This window comes from Solanum lycopersicum, chromosome 9, assembly GCF_036512215.1.
Source record: "Solanum lycopersicum chromosome 9, SLM_r2.1".
NCBI classification, from domain to species: Eukaryota; Viridiplantae; Streptophyta; class Magnoliopsida; order Solanales; family Solanaceae; genus Solanum; species Solanum lycopersicum.
In genome coordinates, this window is record NC_090808.1 from 67,989,522 (window position 1) to 68,006,967 (window position 17,446).

The 17,446-nt window shown below is 32.6% G+C and overlaps 4 protein-coding genes across 5 annotated transcripts; 3 read left to right on the forward strand and 1 right to left on the reverse strand.

Moving 5' to 3' along the window:
* Positions 1–3,854: 3,854 nt before the first annotated feature.
* Positions 3,855–8,575, forward strand: LOC101266459 (uncharacterized). 2 transcript variants are annotated; one of them, XM_069288846.1, is made up of 13 exons: positions 3,855–4,219; positions 4,771–4,989; positions 5,325–5,401; positions 5,545–5,704; positions 5,861–5,885; positions 6,034–6,123; positions 6,195–6,366; positions 6,632–6,705; positions 6,967–7,036; positions 7,247–7,318; positions 7,447–7,580; positions 7,749–7,822; positions 8,122–8,575. In XM_069288846.1, the coding sequence occupies exons 2-13, from the start codon at positions 4,782–4,784 to the stop codon at positions 8,211–8,213; spliced, it is 1,248 nt and encodes a 415-aa protein (XP_069144947.1). In that variant the 5' UTR covers positions 3,855–4,219; positions 4,771–4,781; the 3' UTR covers positions 8,214–8,575. The 2 variants fall into 2 exon arrangements, with proteins under 2 accessions (XP_069144947.1, XP_069144948.1); XM_069288847.1 differs by lacking the exon at positions 4,771–4,989 and having other exon boundaries at positions 4,099–4,219.
* Positions 8,576–8,708: 133 nt separating this feature from the next.
* On the forward strand, positions 8,709–10,869 carry LOC109121038 (dirigent protein 16-like). The gene is made up of 2 exons (XM_019215473.2): positions 8,709–9,904; positions 10,480–10,869. The coding sequence occupies exons 1-2, from the start codon at positions 9,403–9,405 to the stop codon at positions 10,773–10,775; spliced, it is 798 nt and encodes a 265-aa protein (XP_019071018.2). The 5' UTR covers positions 8,709–9,402; the 3' UTR covers positions 10,776–10,869.
* A 153-nt stretch (positions 10,870–11,022) lies between these two features.
* LOC101266763 (F-box/kelch-repeat protein At3g23880-like) lies at positions 11,023–12,726 on the reverse strand. Its single transcript, XM_004247894.4, has one exon. The coding sequence runs from the start codon at positions 12,475–12,477 to the stop codon at positions 11,281–11,283; it is 1,197 nt and encodes a 398-aa protein (XP_004247942.2). The 5' UTR covers positions 12,478–12,726; the 3' UTR covers positions 11,023–11,280.
* A 640-nt stretch (positions 12,727–13,366) lies between these two features.
* LOC101267063 (beta-glucuronosyltransferase GlcAT14A) lies at positions 13,367–17,423 on the forward strand. The gene is made up of 4 exons (XM_004247895.5): positions 13,367–14,113; positions 15,430–15,505; positions 15,607–15,722; positions 16,558–17,423. Exons 1-4 carry the CDS (start codon positions 13,531–13,533, stop codon positions 17,064–17,066), a joined length of 1,284 nt encoding a protein of 427 aa, XP_004247943.1. The 5' UTR covers positions 13,367–13,530; the 3' UTR covers positions 17,067–17,423.
* The last annotated feature ends 23 nt before the right edge of the window (positions 17,424–17,446 follow it).

Sequence of the window (17,446 nt, forward strand, 5' to 3'; positions counted from 1 at the left end):
TATAATATATTTAAAACAAATTATACTTAATTTTGACCTCATGTATATAAAGTCCAAAATTTTGTAACATTTGCAAATATTGCTAACTGGCATGAATCTAATTAATTAGCTCGTAAAATAGTAGGAAATTTATAAATTTCTTTTTTCTTTTTTTTTTGAATTTTTTTAAAGAAAATATTGTTACCTAATTTATATCGTAAACATATAGCCTAAAATAAGTTATAAAAATTTAGCCCAAAATTCAATCAAATATACAAAATTTGCTAATACAATATTATACACCTAATATACATTATTATACACTTTTACAAATAAAAACTTATTTCGTTTGTTTCCTTGAATCGAAGCACTAGATTCGTCCAAAACACATCAAAAACTACATGAAATCACTCAAAAATTGAGAATCATGATCCTCAACACGTACTGATTTTTCAAAACAACAATCCCTCAAAACTTAGCTTATTTCCGGAAAAATCGAAATTCCAAATTTCAAAGTTTTAAACTTCAACATGGTTGAATATCAATTCTCTGATAACTATCGCAAAAAAAAATGATTTTATATCTTTTGTGCACATATGAACTTCTTATGACAGGACGAGAAGGAGTTGCTCGGATACTAAGCATCCCCACTGAACTTTAAAATATATATAGTTACAAAATCTTCATAAACATAATTTAACTTTATTTCATAAAAAAAAAATCAAGTCGATGAATAACTGGTCAATATTCATATACAAATATCTCTTATTAGTTAAAAAACGGAAAAACTAAATTAGTCGAAAGATAATAATCGATTTAAGAACCCTCTTTCACATAACACTTTCATATATAATGGCTATATTCTAACTAAACTTCAACAAATCCATATATTCACTTGTTCCCAAAAATAAGGTCACTAACTCACTCACAAAAAAACAAATAATAAAACCAATTATATCATATTCATACCTAACAACTTAATATCATTATTACTAAGATCTTATCAATGTACTAAAAAGAACAAAAAAGGCAGTTCAAATCATTTTTTATAATTATCATTGTCGGTATAATCTTAAAAATAGCATCAAACAAATAATAGAAACAACATTTGAAAAGGGTAATGCAAAAAAGACATTTTAAAATATATATATATAATCGAACCCGTGACCTATGGCTCCTTTACATCCCTCCCAAGGAGATCGCCTCTTACCAATTGAGCTGCATCTATAATAGGTGAAAACGGACTGTTATTGACTATTTAGCCTATTCATTCTATTATGGCTGACTTGAAGACATCACGAGAGTCCGATCATCATTTCTATCTGGATACAATCATAACTTCATTCTACGAAATTCACGATTTTCTTAATCACCTTATTCGGATTAAGACGTGACTAAAGTGATTAAATTAATAGAAGCCATCAAAATTCATACAACAAAAATAATGAAATCACTTGCTAATGATGATTTGCTTAATGTATAATCAACAAAATTATGAAAATTAATAGCCTCGAGCACCGTTCCTTTCTGTCCAACGGTACTAATCACTAGTAATATAATAAATTAATTAATTATAATTCCCCTTAAACGCGTAATTAACAAGGACCCCATATATTCTTTTCTATTAAAAAATAATTTAAATGATAGACCAAAACATTAATATAAAAGAATTTTTATACCATCATGTCATCTTTATTTGTTAAAACAAGTTACATGTTTTTATAATTTAAAATAATTTATTTGTAGATATCTTTAAGGTAAATTAGAGTATAAAGAAAATGTAACACTTAGAATGTAACTTGTTAATAAGTTTTATTTAGATGTTTGAACTATGATTTTGATTAAGTATATGATATATAATAGGCATAATACATATATTAAATTCTAAACGTGACTTCAAATTTTAACTTTAACCTTCAATTTTCATAGTGCACAAACAGACACTTTAACTATCTAACCTTTTAATAAATAAACACACGAGACTTACCTGGCAAAACGCGTGATGTGCACGTATTTTACGCGAGTGAGGTGTAATTTTTGAGGCCCAAACCAGAATAAAAATAAAATGACAACTCTACCCTTAATGAATTCCTTTTATATATATTTTTATATTTCCAAATCAAAATTTCATTTTTTTTAATTCTAAAAATGACGTGTAAAATATTTAATTAGTTGACAGTCATTGAGTGACTCATTAATACACGTGGGAGCGTTTGCATTTCACTCTCTTTAGCTCCAAAAATCGCGTGTTTATTTATTTAAAGGTAAGATAGTTAAAGTGTTTGTTTGTGCACTATGAAAGTTGAAGGTTAAAGTTAAAATTTAAAGTCAAATTTAAGGTCTAATATATGTATTATGCGTGTAGAATGATATTTTTCGATTAGACATTTTTTTGATTTAAATCTCAAAAAACATGCATGGCTGGCATGGATATAATAAGGTCAAACTTATTTGCACTAACCTAATTTTGTCATCTTATATTTGTCTTGCATGGCTAAAAGTCTTAAAAACAATCAAAGTGTTTGCTTTTACAGCCTTAGATCCTCTTTCTTCATTTTCACTCTTTTACTTTTTTATTTTACTTTATTTTATTTTCCTTTAGACTAATAATTTTTAAGAATTAAAATAATAAGATTTGGAAACATTTGATGAATTAATTGTGTACAAAAATTATAAAGGGATAAAGAAAACTACTTCAAGTTTTCTTTTTTTTTCCTTGATTTGGTTTTGAAATGATCAAACATAGCATACTACATGATTATCCTAGCTAGTATTATATTATATATTATATTGTGGGAAATAAAATAAAACCATGTGTTCAAATTATTTGTGATAATGAGGTTCAAAGATGGATTTAGAATTTTTAAGCTATGGATTTTGAATTACGATGCTCATTCATGTTCTGAATGATTATTTATACATATTAATTAAGTAATTTTTAAAACGCGAATTGATATATAAATCATAATAAAATTATTGAATTCTACTGAATTGATATAACCATAATGGTGGCTTTACCTCTAATAGGGTAAGGTAAAAATTTCGCGAGATCATGGCGACTCAATATAATTCGAGGTCTACAACAAAATTTTAATTAGAGACTTAAAATTTAAATAAATATTATTTATTTTTCTAAAATTTTAAATGTAAATTATTACTTAATATCTTTTTTACAAATGATGTTTTCAAATACTTTTTTTTAATTATTATTTTAAAGTAAGTTTTTATCAATTTTACATTGAAACATCATGTTATTGAGACAATTATTATATGAATCGATAATATAGTTTTATAAATAATAAGTTGCTAAATTTTAAATAAAGATAACAGTTAGAATCATATGATTTGATTCAAAAAATTGATAACTTGGTATAACCTACTTTAATATGAAAAGTTACAAAAAATAAAAGAATATTTAATAATAATTTACTTTGTTCCACAATTTTCAGCTATTTATTCATATTTTTGACAGAATATTACTCTAATTATTAAAGATTTGAAGAAATAGAGTGCATGAAGAGTTAAAAAATATAAATAACGTGAGTGTTAGCAAATATATATATATATATTTTTTATTATAAATAATTATTTTTTTCATAAAAAAATTAAACATGACTTTTTAATTTATAGAAATTTGAGGCCTAAGGCATTAGCCTAAAATTTCTAAGGCAAGAACCGGCATTGGTGAGATCTAGAGAAGAGTCGGACCATCAAAATCTATTGATTGTGAAATATTTATAAAATTTAAATATTAAATTCGCCTCTGTGTATATATGTAACAAAATGTGAAATAAATGAAACTCAAAATGTACCACACAGCTAAGACAAAATATATTATGTATAATAAATTCCAGCACATATTCACTCCAATAGTTATAGTCATGTGAAAAAAAAATTGGTAGTTGTTATTCATGTGAATTATTTAATACAACCTCTCTATTTAAAAAAATATATAGTCTGGTGCACTAAGTTCTGACTGCGTATTGAGTTTGAGGAAAGAGCTTAGCTACAAGGATCTGTTGTACGTAATCTTATTCCGCATTTCTGCAGAAAACTTTTTCCATGGCTCGAAACCCTTGACCTTTTGATGCATGTAGCAATAACTTTATCAGTTACGACAATGCTCCTCTTTCTTATAAGGAGCTTCATTCTCTCTCACATGCTTTAGAGTGTCTAGTTTACTTGAACTCAAGTCTTAAACTCACACCTTCACCTCTATCTTCAAGTAAATTAACAAAAGGTTAGTATTAACTTATTGTTTATTATTTTCTAATCATTCTCTATTACAAGTTCTTAATGTACTTTCTTAATTGCTTGTATATTTTGAACAAAGATTAATCAATTAACTTCTTGTTATAAAGTTTAATTCAAGTGAAAGAAATGAAGGTACATTATAAACAATTCTATATATGATGCTTTTTTGGTGTGAAATTCAAAAAAGTTTTAAAATTTTCCTTAGTAGTTAATAGTAGGTAAACAAATAGAGAAAACTTAATGATTTTACTTAGTACTAACTATTCATGTAACTTATTTTGTTCAGTATTGTGAGGATTCATCATAAATTGACTAGTTTTACGCACCAGCAATGTGAGCAAGCTCATACAAGCAGAGTTATTTTATTCGTAAAAAAAGTAAATTTTCTCCTTTAACAAGTTATTCATTAGTTTCTGAACAAAGGCTAAGAAATTTTTGAGTGTTTGACTATGATTGGTGTTGTATGTTTGTGCAAGCTATCCAATTTTTGCAAAATTATAATGTGATTGTTTTTTTTAATGCGCGATTGCTTTAAAGGTTGAAGCAAGATGGTAGAAGATAAAATAGATGACAATGAGGTAGAACAAAGGGGAGAATTTCCTGTAGTGTTGTTACAACAGAAGAGTATGGAATATTCAATTATAAGCAAGAGGTCATCGAGAGCTCGTTATTCCTATGGCATTATATTCTTGATTACAAATCTTATAGCTTGGTTTGTCCGCGATTATGGTGAAAGAATTCTTCCTCTGCTTCATTGTAAGTCCCAACATCGCTCCACGTTGTTGACATTGCAATCTTACTATCTGTTTCTGTAGTTGCTACAGAATGTTGCATGATAGGTGAATAAGTACTAACCTACTTAGTTAACAGCTGAACGCTCTAACCACTGAGCTACTCGTGAGTAACACTAGTAAGTACGAGGACATAGAGTTCAATTCCCGCTCTCAATTCACTTCCTCCATTTCTACGGGCCTTAACAGTCTTATGACTCGTTTCAATCTTGCTATGACTTGATTCTGCTTTCTATACAACTGTTTTTAATGATTTCACAATATATGCCTCTTGATTCGTGTTTCAAATTTTATCTGCAGACTCAAAAGCATGTGGGGATGGCGGAAGTGAATGTTCTCATACGATGGGGGTTCTTCGTGTGAGTTTAGGTTGTTTTGTATCCTTTTTCTTAAGAATGTAGTTCTGTATAACTATATGGAAGTTTCAAAGGCTTTCGTCTGTTCCTTAATGTTATCGTTTTCGTTTGATAAATAAAATGAGAAATATTTCACTCTTGCATTCTTTGACATACATCATTAGATTTTCTTTTTAGTAATGTTTCTTACAACATGTTTCACAAGCAAGTTGTATGATGTTCGCAATGAATGGCATTCTAGCTGGTGGATTTTGAAGTTTCTCATGTCGATCATTTTTACGGTGATTCCATTTTTCGTCCCCTCAGATTACATCCAGTTATATGGTAAGTAAATGCTTAAGCTTTCTGATCAAAGCATTTCATTTTAGCTTCTTGTGAAATGCAACTTTCATCTTATTTTCTCTATAGACTGTCTGATCGTATTTAGTCACTCGATCATGAAATACCAAAAGTAAACGGAAATTGCTATCTTTTCTGCAGGTGAATTTGCTCGAGTAGGTGCAGGGTAATACTACTTACAAGAATCTGCAAAATAGTGGCTCAAAATTTTTCAAACTTTCTTATAATATTCTTTACTGATAATGTTCTTTTTAAGTTTGCAGTATCGAAAGCAATGATTGATAGTTGATACTGGTTGTGTTATGTATTTGCAGGGTTTTTCTCATCCTCCAGTTAATAAGTGTGATCGAGTTCATCACGTGGTGGAATAACTATTGGATGCCTGATGAACGAAAGAAACAAAGGTATAGTTATCACTTTCAGCGTTCACGTTGTCACATTGTGTACTTACAGTATATCCTTTTTGTCAAGACAGCTGCTCCCTTGGTTTATTCATGTCAACAGTCTGTTACATCGCTTCCATTTGTGGAATTTTCGTGATGTATGTGCTTTACGCCTCCAAAACATCATGCATTCTGAACATATTCTTCATCTCCTGGACTGCAATTCTGTTGGTAGTAATGATGGCTGTATCTTTACACTCTAAGGTATGCTTTTACTACGAACTAGTTAGTTCCCCTTTGGATATTTTCCCCGAATGATATAAGAGTCTGTCAATTTGAAAACTCTTTTCAGCCATAGTATGGAAAGATGCAATAAGTTCTGTGATGGACTTATCTATCACTATGCTTACACATTTTTCTGATTTTTATCGTCCCATCTGCTCGATCATCTTTAAGGTTGCTTAAACTGAAAGTCCCTTTCTACTGATGAGTGCACGCGTTGTTAATACATATTTTACTTATTATACAGGTAAATAGGGGACTTTTGTCTTCAGGGATTATGGCTTCTTATGTTGTTTTTCTGTGTTGGAGTGCTATTCGAAGGTCAGAAATGTAACCTCGTGCTGATATTATTGTTCCCTTCTCTTATTTGTTTAGTCTGTAAACTCGATATTCAGTCTCAGCGAGTTCATAGATCAAAATGTTTAGTTTGTTGGATGATCATCCTTATAACAAAAGCATATTTGACAGGGCGATAAACACATGTTTAGCTGAAAAATTTACGATTCTTTCCCCTTCATAATGTAGTAGTTGTTTGGTTTTCATTTATGTGATGAAGTCGATTTGGTGACACGTTGTTTACAGTGAGCCCGCCACTCAGAAATGCAGCTCTCAGCAACAAAACAACGCGCATGGTGGTTGGACTACTGTAATCGTAAGCTAACTTTTTCCTTGTTCTGTTTAGTTTGTTGTATACCTTATAAAACTTTTCACTGTCCTCGATAGCTTGTCAACCTAGAAATCTGTCAGTCCTTCGATAGCCTGTCAATCTAAAAATCTGTCAGTCCTTTTTCTCGTCATTTGAATCTCTCATTTCACATGCATATTCACTTGTTCACTATCTTTCTTTTTCCTTGTAAAATAGGGCTTCTTGATTGCTATATGTGCAATCGTCATGGCAACGTTCTCCACTGGCATCGACTCACAAACATTTCAGGTGATCTTAGCTTTCTCTGCCCCATTTACATGGACAGAACGCGCAAAAGTCCCAAACCATCTTTCATCATCATGTGTATGTTTCCGTTTTGCTGAGACATGACTATATCTCCTTGCTCGTGGTCATAGTTTCGCAAGGATAAAGTTCAGTCGGAGGACGATGTTCCCTACAAGTATGGCTTCTTCCACTTAGTGTTCTCCTTAGGAGCAATGTACTTTGCTATGCTATTCATCAGTTGGAATCTTGATGGTTTGCCTCGAAAGTAAGTATATCTTTCTTTTTTTTCGTTTGAGCTGATGATCTATCAGAAACAACCTCTCTAGTCTCTACCGTCCCCAAATCTCAATGCGGGATTATACTGAGTATGTTATAGTTGAACATGTGTTATAGCAACATTAATTTGATTCAATTTTCTTGTTTTAATTAACAGATGGAGTATTGATGTTGGTTGGGCTAGTACATGGGTGAAGATTGTGAATGAATGGTTTGCTGCTACAATATATTGTAAGTCAATTTAGTTTGTACTTATCTTTTATGGTAATTTTCATTAATCGCGCTAGAGTCATAAAATTATATCTTATATATAGAAAAATTAAAAAAAAATGTCAAAAATATCAAATCCGATCTCGAATAAGGTAAGTAGGTTATCACAACTCATATGTATAAAGTTGTCAGATAAGTATAGGCACGTCAGTGACTCACTTGAAGTGGAGTGATCATACGTGTAATTAATCCGAATATATATATATATATATGCGCTATTCATGTATTTCTTATATTTTTCAATTATATCATGAATACAGTGTGGAAATTAATATTGCCAGTAGTGAGACAAACAAAAGTGATGGATCATGAAGAGACAGAACAACAAATGGACAACTCAACTTCAGTGTGATTTTTGTTTCGTATTATACGTTGTTCGGACTTCTTAAAAATTTCAACAGTTATGCTTATGAATAGTCAAGTGCTTAAAAAATCGTATCGTTTTTGGAGAATAAGACACGAGGTGACAAAATGGGTAAAATGAACCACCAAGGGATAAGAAAATTTTCATGTTATAAAATAATTTATTGGTAAAGATTCAAAATTTACATGAGCTAATTATTATCACCCTTCATTTACCCATTTACCACTTCTTTGTGTTATGCATTTGTAATTTTTTTTAAAAAAATGTAATTTTACTTGTAGATTCTTTCTTATTATCATGGGAAATTTGATGAATAATAAAATCCCCTAATCTTTTTTGTTTCTTTTGAATATATGTTAACGAATTTTTAAATAATCGATTGTTTATAAAGATAAACAGTGAGGTATTCTATCATACATACTGATAAATTTTGTCTACTCATAATATTCACTAATATAATTAACACTTTGGTTAAGCAGACTTCTATTGCTACTAGATATTAATAAAACCAAAGTAATATGAAGTAAATTATCTTAGCAATCGAAAAAAGAAAAAAAAAAGATGAAAAAAGTGGAAGCTATAAATGAAAAATAATAATTGAGAACTAAGATGGATTAGGTTTTACAAGTGGGCTAATATTATCATTATTTTCTCTGTAATAAACCATTTTATAACTAATAATACTAGCTTTTCACTAATAATTTTCCCTTTCCACTTAGATATACATATTTAAAGAATGTATAATGACATTAGAGAATAAATAATTTATACATATTCTAACATATATATATATATATAATATATATATAAATTTCTAATTCAGTCACCGATTTTGAATCAGACCCACTTTCATAATAAACAGTTTACACGCCATTAATTCAATTTAACCATTGAGAAGTATCGTATCGAGCATTTTATATTAAGCTAATTGTTGTAGGTCTACTTAAGTCGATAAAAATTTATAAAGTTATTACTACGAATAATTTTCCCCAAAATATATTACTTATTATTTTGTCATGTAGAAGAATTTTCAGACCTTATTATAAATTTATAATATTAAGCAAAATCATGTAAGGTTTTGTTGTACTTGCCACACTAAGGAGACTTTCAACAACAACAATTATATTCTCACAACAAATCCACCTTTTTTAAAAAAACTATATAAACTATCAATCTTATGTTCATTTTCATACTCAAATCAAGAAGAAGAAAAAACATCTCAATCAAAAATCCCAAAAGAAAAATGTTTATCAAATTTGCAATTTTATTTGTATTTGTACCATTTGTAGTTGCAATTGATCATGTAAGTACAAGTACACCACAAGAACCGGTTCTTGAATTGTACATGCACGATATCTTGGGAGGAAATAATCCAACAGCTCGACCAATAACGGGTTTATTAGGCAATATTTATAGTGGACAAATACCATTTGCTACACCACTTGGTTTTGAACCTCCAGAAGATGGTGTTGCAATTCCAAATGCTAATGGTGCAATGCCAACATTCAATATCAATGGTGTTCCATTAGGAACAGGTCTAGCAGGCACAATATTTGCTGGAGGAAATAATAATAATAATGGACAAAATGTGAATACTCAATTAGGCCCTGATGGTCTAGGGCTAGGGTTCGGGACAATCACGGTTATCGATGACTTCTTGACCTCGTCTCCTGAATTAGGTACTGTAGACACGTAATTCTTGACCCTCCTCTTCTTTCTTACTTTACTAGTTTCAAGTTTAAATATTTCTTCTATGTGTCACTTTAATACCTAAGTTTGGATTTCATTTTGAGGATATCAAAAAGTGCATAAATGTGTCTTTTAACTTGACCTCATTTCACATATATATCCTCCAACTTTAGGAGTACATCAATAGGTACTTAAACTTGCATAAAGCTGATCCAGTATACACATGAGTCCTACGTGGCATAATATACACCACGTAGGATGCAAATTGTCATGTAGGATGTCACATAAGACACGTCTCTCTATTTATTCATACCTAAAGTTGGAGAGCATAACTGTGAGTTGAGGGGCATGTTGATGTATTGTGCCTATCGAAAAGTGCAAAAAATAGTACATAAACAGAAACTCAAACTTGGCCTGACCTGGCAAGTAAACACGTCAACTTTGAGTATGCACGTCGAGATACCTCATCTCTGAGTCTTTATATCTCGACTCCTCTTAGTGAAAACAAATCCTAGCTCCGCGCCTACGCTACGTATTGAATGAACTTTTTACATTTTTTTAACAGGTACACAAAAACTTGGAAAAGCACAAGGAGTATATGTAGCAAGTTCAGCAGACGGAAGTACTCAAATGATGGCATTTACAGCTATGTTTGAAGGAGGTGAATATGGTGATAGTCTAAATTTCTTTGGAGTTTTTAGAATTGGAAGTACAATGTCAAGAATTTCAGTAACAGGAGGAACTGGTAAATTTAAAAACGCGCGTGGATTCGCGGAAATACGTTCACTTATACCAGCTGGTCAACATGTTGCTAATGGTGCTGAGACATTGTTGAGGATTGTTGTTCATCTTACTTACTGAATTTTCATTAATTTGATGTAATTTTGTGTGTGTGTATGTATTCTGTTTTGTTTGATCAATATGAATATTAATTGTCTTGTTTCATTGTGGCAAAGTGAATATATATCTCTATGTATTCCTCTATCCGTAGAGTATAACGAATGTATTGTGGATCAATACAACATTTCCGAGAGGGTAGGATGTATGTAGACATTGCTTTGCTCACATCTTTGTAGTACAGAGAGGTCGTTTCTGATAGACGCTCGACTCAAACGAATATGTTTCAATTACCATGTTTTTAAAACCAGTGCAGATAGCAGAGTTTATGGGAAAACAGAAGCAGAAACACAAAAGTTTTTAAACTTACGGAGACAAAAAAAACACTAGGCGACTCTTCTCAGGTATCTTGTGAAATTAGCCGAGGTGCGTGAAGACTGGTCTGGACACTATGATGACAACAATATAACATATACAATAAACGGAATGTATCCAATGTAAAACAGAAGAAGAATACAGAGCGAATATTTTACCTTACACTATCAAGATAAGGCGAAACAAGGCTCTCAGCATAGACAGTTGCTGCACCAACACCATCATCACCGTTCATTTCACAAATCTCCACGCGTTTATACTCATCATTCCTCGAGTCATACACCATAACACGCGTTCCATCATGCAACAACACTTCACCACTGATGTCTGATATCCATAACGGTGATATACAAGGCCCTACTCCTTTTACATAAGGAAGGGAAACCGATTTCATCCAACACCCTTCCGCGTTATACTCCTTCATTATCCATACATCCAACTTAACTTTATAATAGTCACAAAACAAACAAAGAAAATCCCCTAACTTCCCTAATGACCAATTCATAGTCCCTAGTTCAAAATCACATGAATCTCCTAATAACCTTGAACCATCAAAACCACCAAAACTAGGCAATGCTAAACTCCCAAATTTCTCATTTTCTAAGTTAAGTGAAACTATATCCCAATAAATACAAGATCCATCATTATGTGCCACAGCCCAATGAACACATTTATTCAAGAAAACACCAGAGTCAGAGGAAAACAGTGCATTACTATATTTTTTCATATTTTTCCAAGAATTTGACCTTAAACCATAAATCTTGATATTTGCACCATATACATAATGTACACCATAAACTCCAAAAACCTCAACAACTTTGAAATCATGATTAGACTCATCATAACCAAAACCATAAGTAACATCACATCTTGGATACTTAGTACAACTAGAAAAAGGCAAAATCTTGTTTTTTCTAGTAGATGGATTCCACAAATACAAGTTATTATTGTACATGCCAATACAAATCAAGAACAAGCCATTACATAAAGAAACTCCAGCTATAATATTAGATGGATTCCAAGGGAAATTGAGTTTGTTGACACAGAGATTGGATTTTTCATGTAATGTAGAGTAAAGGGTGCAAGAATATAGAGTATGAGGGAGGTACATAGAGAGTAAAAGGAGATTTTTGTGTGATAATTTGTTGTTTCTTGACGATATGTTTAAATGGGATTTCGAAAAATGAGTGGACGAGATTAACGAAAGCCATGATTTCGAAACTGACTTGAATTTCAAGAGTGATTTGACTGGTAATCTTGAAAGTATTTCTATGATGATTTCTAGTGGGAAGCTTGGAGTATGTGTTTGATCATTGGGAATGCTGTTTTTCATCTCATTGTTTGTGGACATTATTGGCTTTAGAATTTTTTTGAAGAATGTTATAAAGTTGACTCATAAAATGAAAATACCAAACTTGATAACAAAGTTTTCTTTTTTTGATGCTCCAATTGTCAACTCTTATAATTAATCAATTAATTTTATTCTTTAACATATCCTGTGATTTTGTTGTTATATTCTAGAGTCAACAAACACAAAGTTTATAGTAACTTTTATAATTAAGTCCCCTTTTTGTGTATTTTTGAGTAATGTTTGTGCAACTCAATGAATAGACATTTCATCTATAAAAATCGTGGTAGAGTGGTAATTGTCATCGTTTAAAATAATATTTTATCTGATTCAAGTATTGGTGTGCAATTATTTTTATTAGAGAATATTTTATATTTGATATAGTACTTTTCGGCATATATTTAAATTTCATTGAACTTTAACAAGTGTATAAGACATCAAACAAAAAATAAAAAGAAATAAAAGAAATATTTATAATTTTTTTGACATCAGATTAAACTGTCTACATCACACATCACAACTTTTGAGTGCGATCCTTCCTCGACTCATACTAACTTGAGATATTTGGACTTCAACGAACGCATTAGACATTGAAGAAGAAATAAAAGAAACAAAAGGAATATCAATAGATCTTCGACATTAGATTAGCCCGTCTATATCACATGTTTTGGATACGATCTCTTTCTTGAATCATACTTTAATCGAGACTTCAACAAACGTATTAGATATCAAAGGAGAAATAAAAGAAACAGAAGAGTTATTTATGATTTTTATAGTATTAGATTAATCTTTCTACATCATATCTTTTGAGTACGATTACTTTCTTGAATCATAGTAAACTCGAAATATTTTTTACATCGACTATATTTGGATATTTCTAGAAACTTGTCATGCCGCCCATTCACATCCCAAATTTGAACAAGTCATGAGAATCAAATCATTCATCAAAATCACCAGACAACAGAAGAAGACAGTGTGACTGGGAAAACCAAACTCAACATTCTTACATATAAAATAAAAAACTATTTCAAGAATCTGTTTGTAAATCCCAAGAAAATGCACCACCACCACCACCCTCCTCCACCAACCACCACCCCCACCAAAATCTCAACACCCTTTATCATTCTTGCCACCACTATCTTCTCACTTCTCCTTATTCTTACCTTCTCCTTCACTTCCCCTCCACCCCACCCCCACCCCAACCAACCCCACCCTTCCCTTTTCCCAAATCATCAACCCCATCGTCTCCTATTTCATCAAAACCCAAATGACCAAAATACCCTTCTACCCCCACCCCCTGCAATAGCTTATCTCATATCTGGATCCACAAAAGACACTTCAAGAATCATACGTTTGCTATTTGCAGTGTACCATCCAAGAAATCAGTATCTTCTTCATCTTGATAAAAAAGCTTCTCAATATGAACGTGATGATCTTGCACTGTATGTTCAATCTGTGCCTCTTTTTAAAGCTGCCCAGAATGTGAATTTTATTGGAAAAGCTGATTTTGTTTACCCAATGGGGGCTTCTGCTTTGTCTGCTACTCTTCATGGAGCTTCTATTCTTCTGCGTGTTTCTGCTCATTGGGATTGGTTTATTAATCTATCTGCTGATGATTATCCACTTGTTACTCAAGATGGTATGAATTATGTGTAAAGATGTAATCTTTTTGATGTTTTTACTGGATTTAGTGTGTGTTGATTGCCCATTTGTTTGTCAAAACTCAATATGCATGATGGGTAATGTTGAAGATATGTTCTGTTTAGTGTAAAAATTGGGTCTTTTTTGTTTACAAGTATGTGTAAAGATTTAATCTATTGGTGGTTTTACTGGATTTAGTGTCTGCTGATTAGTCAAAACTCTATATGCATGTTGGGTAATGTTGAAGATATGCTCTGTTCAGTGTGAAAATTGAGTCTTTATTTGAGAAGTATGTACAAAGATTTGATCTTTTTGATGTTTTTACTGGATTTAGTGTGTTTATTGTCCAGTTGCTAGTCAAAAACTCTATATGCATATTGGATAATGTTCAAGATTTGCGTAATTGGGGAGATAAGATTAAGAATAAGGATATCCGGGACAAGGTGGGAAAAGGCTTCTATGGTGGACATGATGCGGGAAGCAAGGTCAAGATGGTTTGGATATGTGAAGAGGAGATGTGCACGTGCTCGATTAAGGAGGCGTGTGAGATTGGATATGGTGGGTATGAGGAGGGCTAGAGGAAGCTAAAGCAGTGTTGGGGAAGAGGTGATTAGATAGGACATGGTGTAACTTTAGCTTACGGAGGGCATGATCTTAGATAGGAGGGTATGGAGGTTGCGGATTAGGTAGAATGTTAGTAGGTTGTTGAGCTTTGACTCACTTCTCGACGGGTTTAGGCTCCGTGGGAGTCTGAGAGAACTGTGTTATTTGTAGTATTAGCCTTGTGCATGTATTTTCTTTTCAGTTAACACATTGTTTCACAAATATTACTATTTCTATTCTCGTAATATTTTGTAATGCTTTCCTTATTAATTGACATGTTTTCTTCACAATCATATTCCCTTTTTTCGGGAATACTTTCGTTTACTGTTTTTGAGTCGGGGTTCTTTTGGAAAAAACCTCTCTACCTCCATGTGGTAGTGGTAAGACTAAAATCGGAGTACACTCTACCCTTCCCAGACACCACTTGTGGGATAATACTAGGTATGTTTGTTGTTTGTTGTTTGTTGTTTTAAACTGTTTGTTATTGGATTTAGTGTGTGCTGATTATCCAGTTATTGGATGTATTAACCGTGCTGTTGAACATGAACAGATATATTTTCCTTTTCCATTACTGTTTATCACTTCGATTCAGGCATTGAAATTCTATCGAATGGATCTAATTATGCCATCGGACTCATTTCTCATTACAACACACTTTCACTTAGGTAATGACTGATGAGTAATCTGATGCTGTTTTCTGTTGATTTTCAGATCTTCTACACATTCTGTCATATCTTCCCAAGGATCTTAATTTTGTCAACCACACAAGCTACATAGGGTGGAGAGAGTATGGCCATATCCTTTTCGTATTATAAGTTTCTATATTTCTGTCTAAGCAAGTAATGTATGGTTTTAGATCTTATTATATGAGCGTTTTGGATGTTCCAGGTCAAGGAAGTTGAAACCAATAGTTGTTGATCCTGGGCTCTATCTTGAAGAAGAAGATGAAGTATTTTATGCAACTCAGAAGAGGGAACTGCCTGATGCTTATCGATTATTTTCAGGTCAGATGCTTGGTAGCCATATTTTTGGCATTATGAATGATGAAAGGATGAATATATTTGTGTTAAGTAATCCCCTTGAGTGTATGATTGAGAAAAATAGTTTTGATATGAAGTGGACAACCATAACATTGAGTCACAACCTTTTTTCGTGCTAAAAAAAATAGAATGAAAAATAAAGTACAGCATAGACATTTTAAAAGCAACTTTGAGTTGAAGTAGCCCAGTGCACAATGCATCCCAAGACTTATAAGGGTCCTCTGAAGAACCGCACACTAAGGGGTGTGATATAGACAGCTACCCTAATGCAAGCATTAATGACTGCTTCCAGGGCTCGAACATGTGACCTATACGACCACACGGAGACAACTTTACCGTTGCTCCAAATCTCCCCTTCTGGTATTCGATGAAGCAGATGACCAGAAAGTTTAAAGTAGTTAAGTGGGCAGAATTTTGTTTCAAGTGTTCTGTTAGAAAGCACAAGCATCTGAGTACGTCTAAATGTCCATCCTTCTCCGAATCTTAATGCAAAAAATGCTACAATAGATGGCCATGACTCTACACATTTTAGCTACATTGTACGCAGAAAATCGATTTCAGTTTAGAATCAAAATCTTTCAGTCTACAAAGCATCGCCCATGTTCCAAGTGTCTACTATTTTATCCTTCACCTTGAAAAGGCCCCAATGTTTTTTTGGAATTTAAAACTTTTTGGATATGCGACAACTAGGGCAAGGGTGTGTAGTAGTAGTAAAGCAACCATCCTATTGTGTTACTGGTTCGGTATGTGTTTAAATTATTGAAGTCTAATACTAACAAGCATGTCCTCTTGGCTACAGGGTCTTCATCTAGTATCTTGAGTCGGAAGTTTATCGAGTTCTGCATCTTGGGCACGGATAACCTACCCAGGACTCTGCTAATGTACTTGTCAAATTCACCATCCTCGTCATCTGTGTATTTCCCGACCATTCTGTGCAATTCAAGGAAATTCAATAGAACAACAATCAACCACAACTTGCGGTATGCTTCATTTAACTCAAGAAAAGAGGCCCTTCCACTCAATACCAGTAACTTCAATGACCTGGTGATGAGTGGAGCAGTGTTTGCTGCACCATTCGAGGCAAACAATCCGATTCTTGACCAGATCGACAGTGAACTTCTCCACCACAAGTACGATGAACCAGTCCCTGGCGGATGGTGTTTAGGTGAAAATGAAACTGATAAATGTACTGTCTGGGGAGACGCAGAAGTTCTAAGACCAGGTCCAGGAGCACAGAGACTGGAAGAAAGATTTGTCCAGATTTTCAGTAATGGTACATTTCGTTCTAGTCGATGTGTCTACGAATAGAGCTCCCTCAAGATGAGAACATACAGAAGAGACAAACACTCGAAAAATGTTTTCTATCGAAAACCACCTCTCTACCTCCCAAGGTAGGGTTGAGGTTTGTGTATACACTACCTTCCCCAGACTCACACACTGGGTATGTTGTTGACTCGAAAAGAATTACACGAGCAAAAATATACAGAAGACCGAGTGCTTCAGCCCTCATGTAGTTTTATGTTAGCAATTTTGATGGAGAGCTCATTGTTGTATATTGATTATTTTTGTTACTGTAAGGTTGTATATTGGTCTGTTGGGCTGGCTAGCTACTACTAGGGCAATGGAAATCATTTTATAAAATCATGGATCTTACTACCTGTTCAACTTTGTGTTTTTCATTCAACTGC

Excerpts from the sequence above, each read along its gene's own strand:
- LOC109121038 (XM_019215473.2), top strand. The coding sequence starts at position 9,403 with ATGTTCATTTTCATACTCAAATCAAGAAGAAGAAAAAACATCTCAATC. Across the intron at positions 9,905-10,479 it reads GACCTCGTCTCCTGAATTAG|GTACACAAAAACTTGGAAAA; the intron begins GTACTGTAGACA and ends TTTTTTTAACAG.
- LOC101266763 (XM_004247894.4), bottom strand. The coding sequence starts at position 12,477 with ATGTCCACAAACAATGAGATGAAAAACAGCATTCCCAATGATCAAACA.
- LOC101266459 (XM_069288846.1), top strand. The coding sequence starts at position 4,782 with ATGGTAGAAGATAAAATAGATGACAATGAGGTAGAACAAAGGGGAGAA. Across the intron at positions 5,705-5,860 it reads AGATTACATCCAGTTATATG|GTGAATTTGCTCGAGTAGGT; the intron begins GTAAGTAAATGC and ends TCTTTTCTGCAG. Across the intron at positions 7,037-7,246 it reads GTGGTTGGACTACTGTAATC|GGCTTCTTGATTGCTATATG; the intron begins GTAAGCTAACTT and ends CTTGTAAAATAG.
- LOC101267063 (XM_004247895.5), top strand. The coding sequence starts at position 13,531 with ATGCACCACCACCACCACCCTCCTCCACCAACCACCACCCCCACCAAA. Across the intron at positions 14,114-15,429 it reads TCCACTTGTTACTCAAGATG|ATCTTCTACACATTCTGTCA; the intron begins GTATGAATTATG and ends GTTGATTTTCAG. Across the intron at positions 15,506-15,606 it reads AGCTACATAGGGTGGAGAGA|GTCAAGGAAGTTGAAACCAA; the intron begins GTATGGCCATAT and ends TGGATGTTCCAG.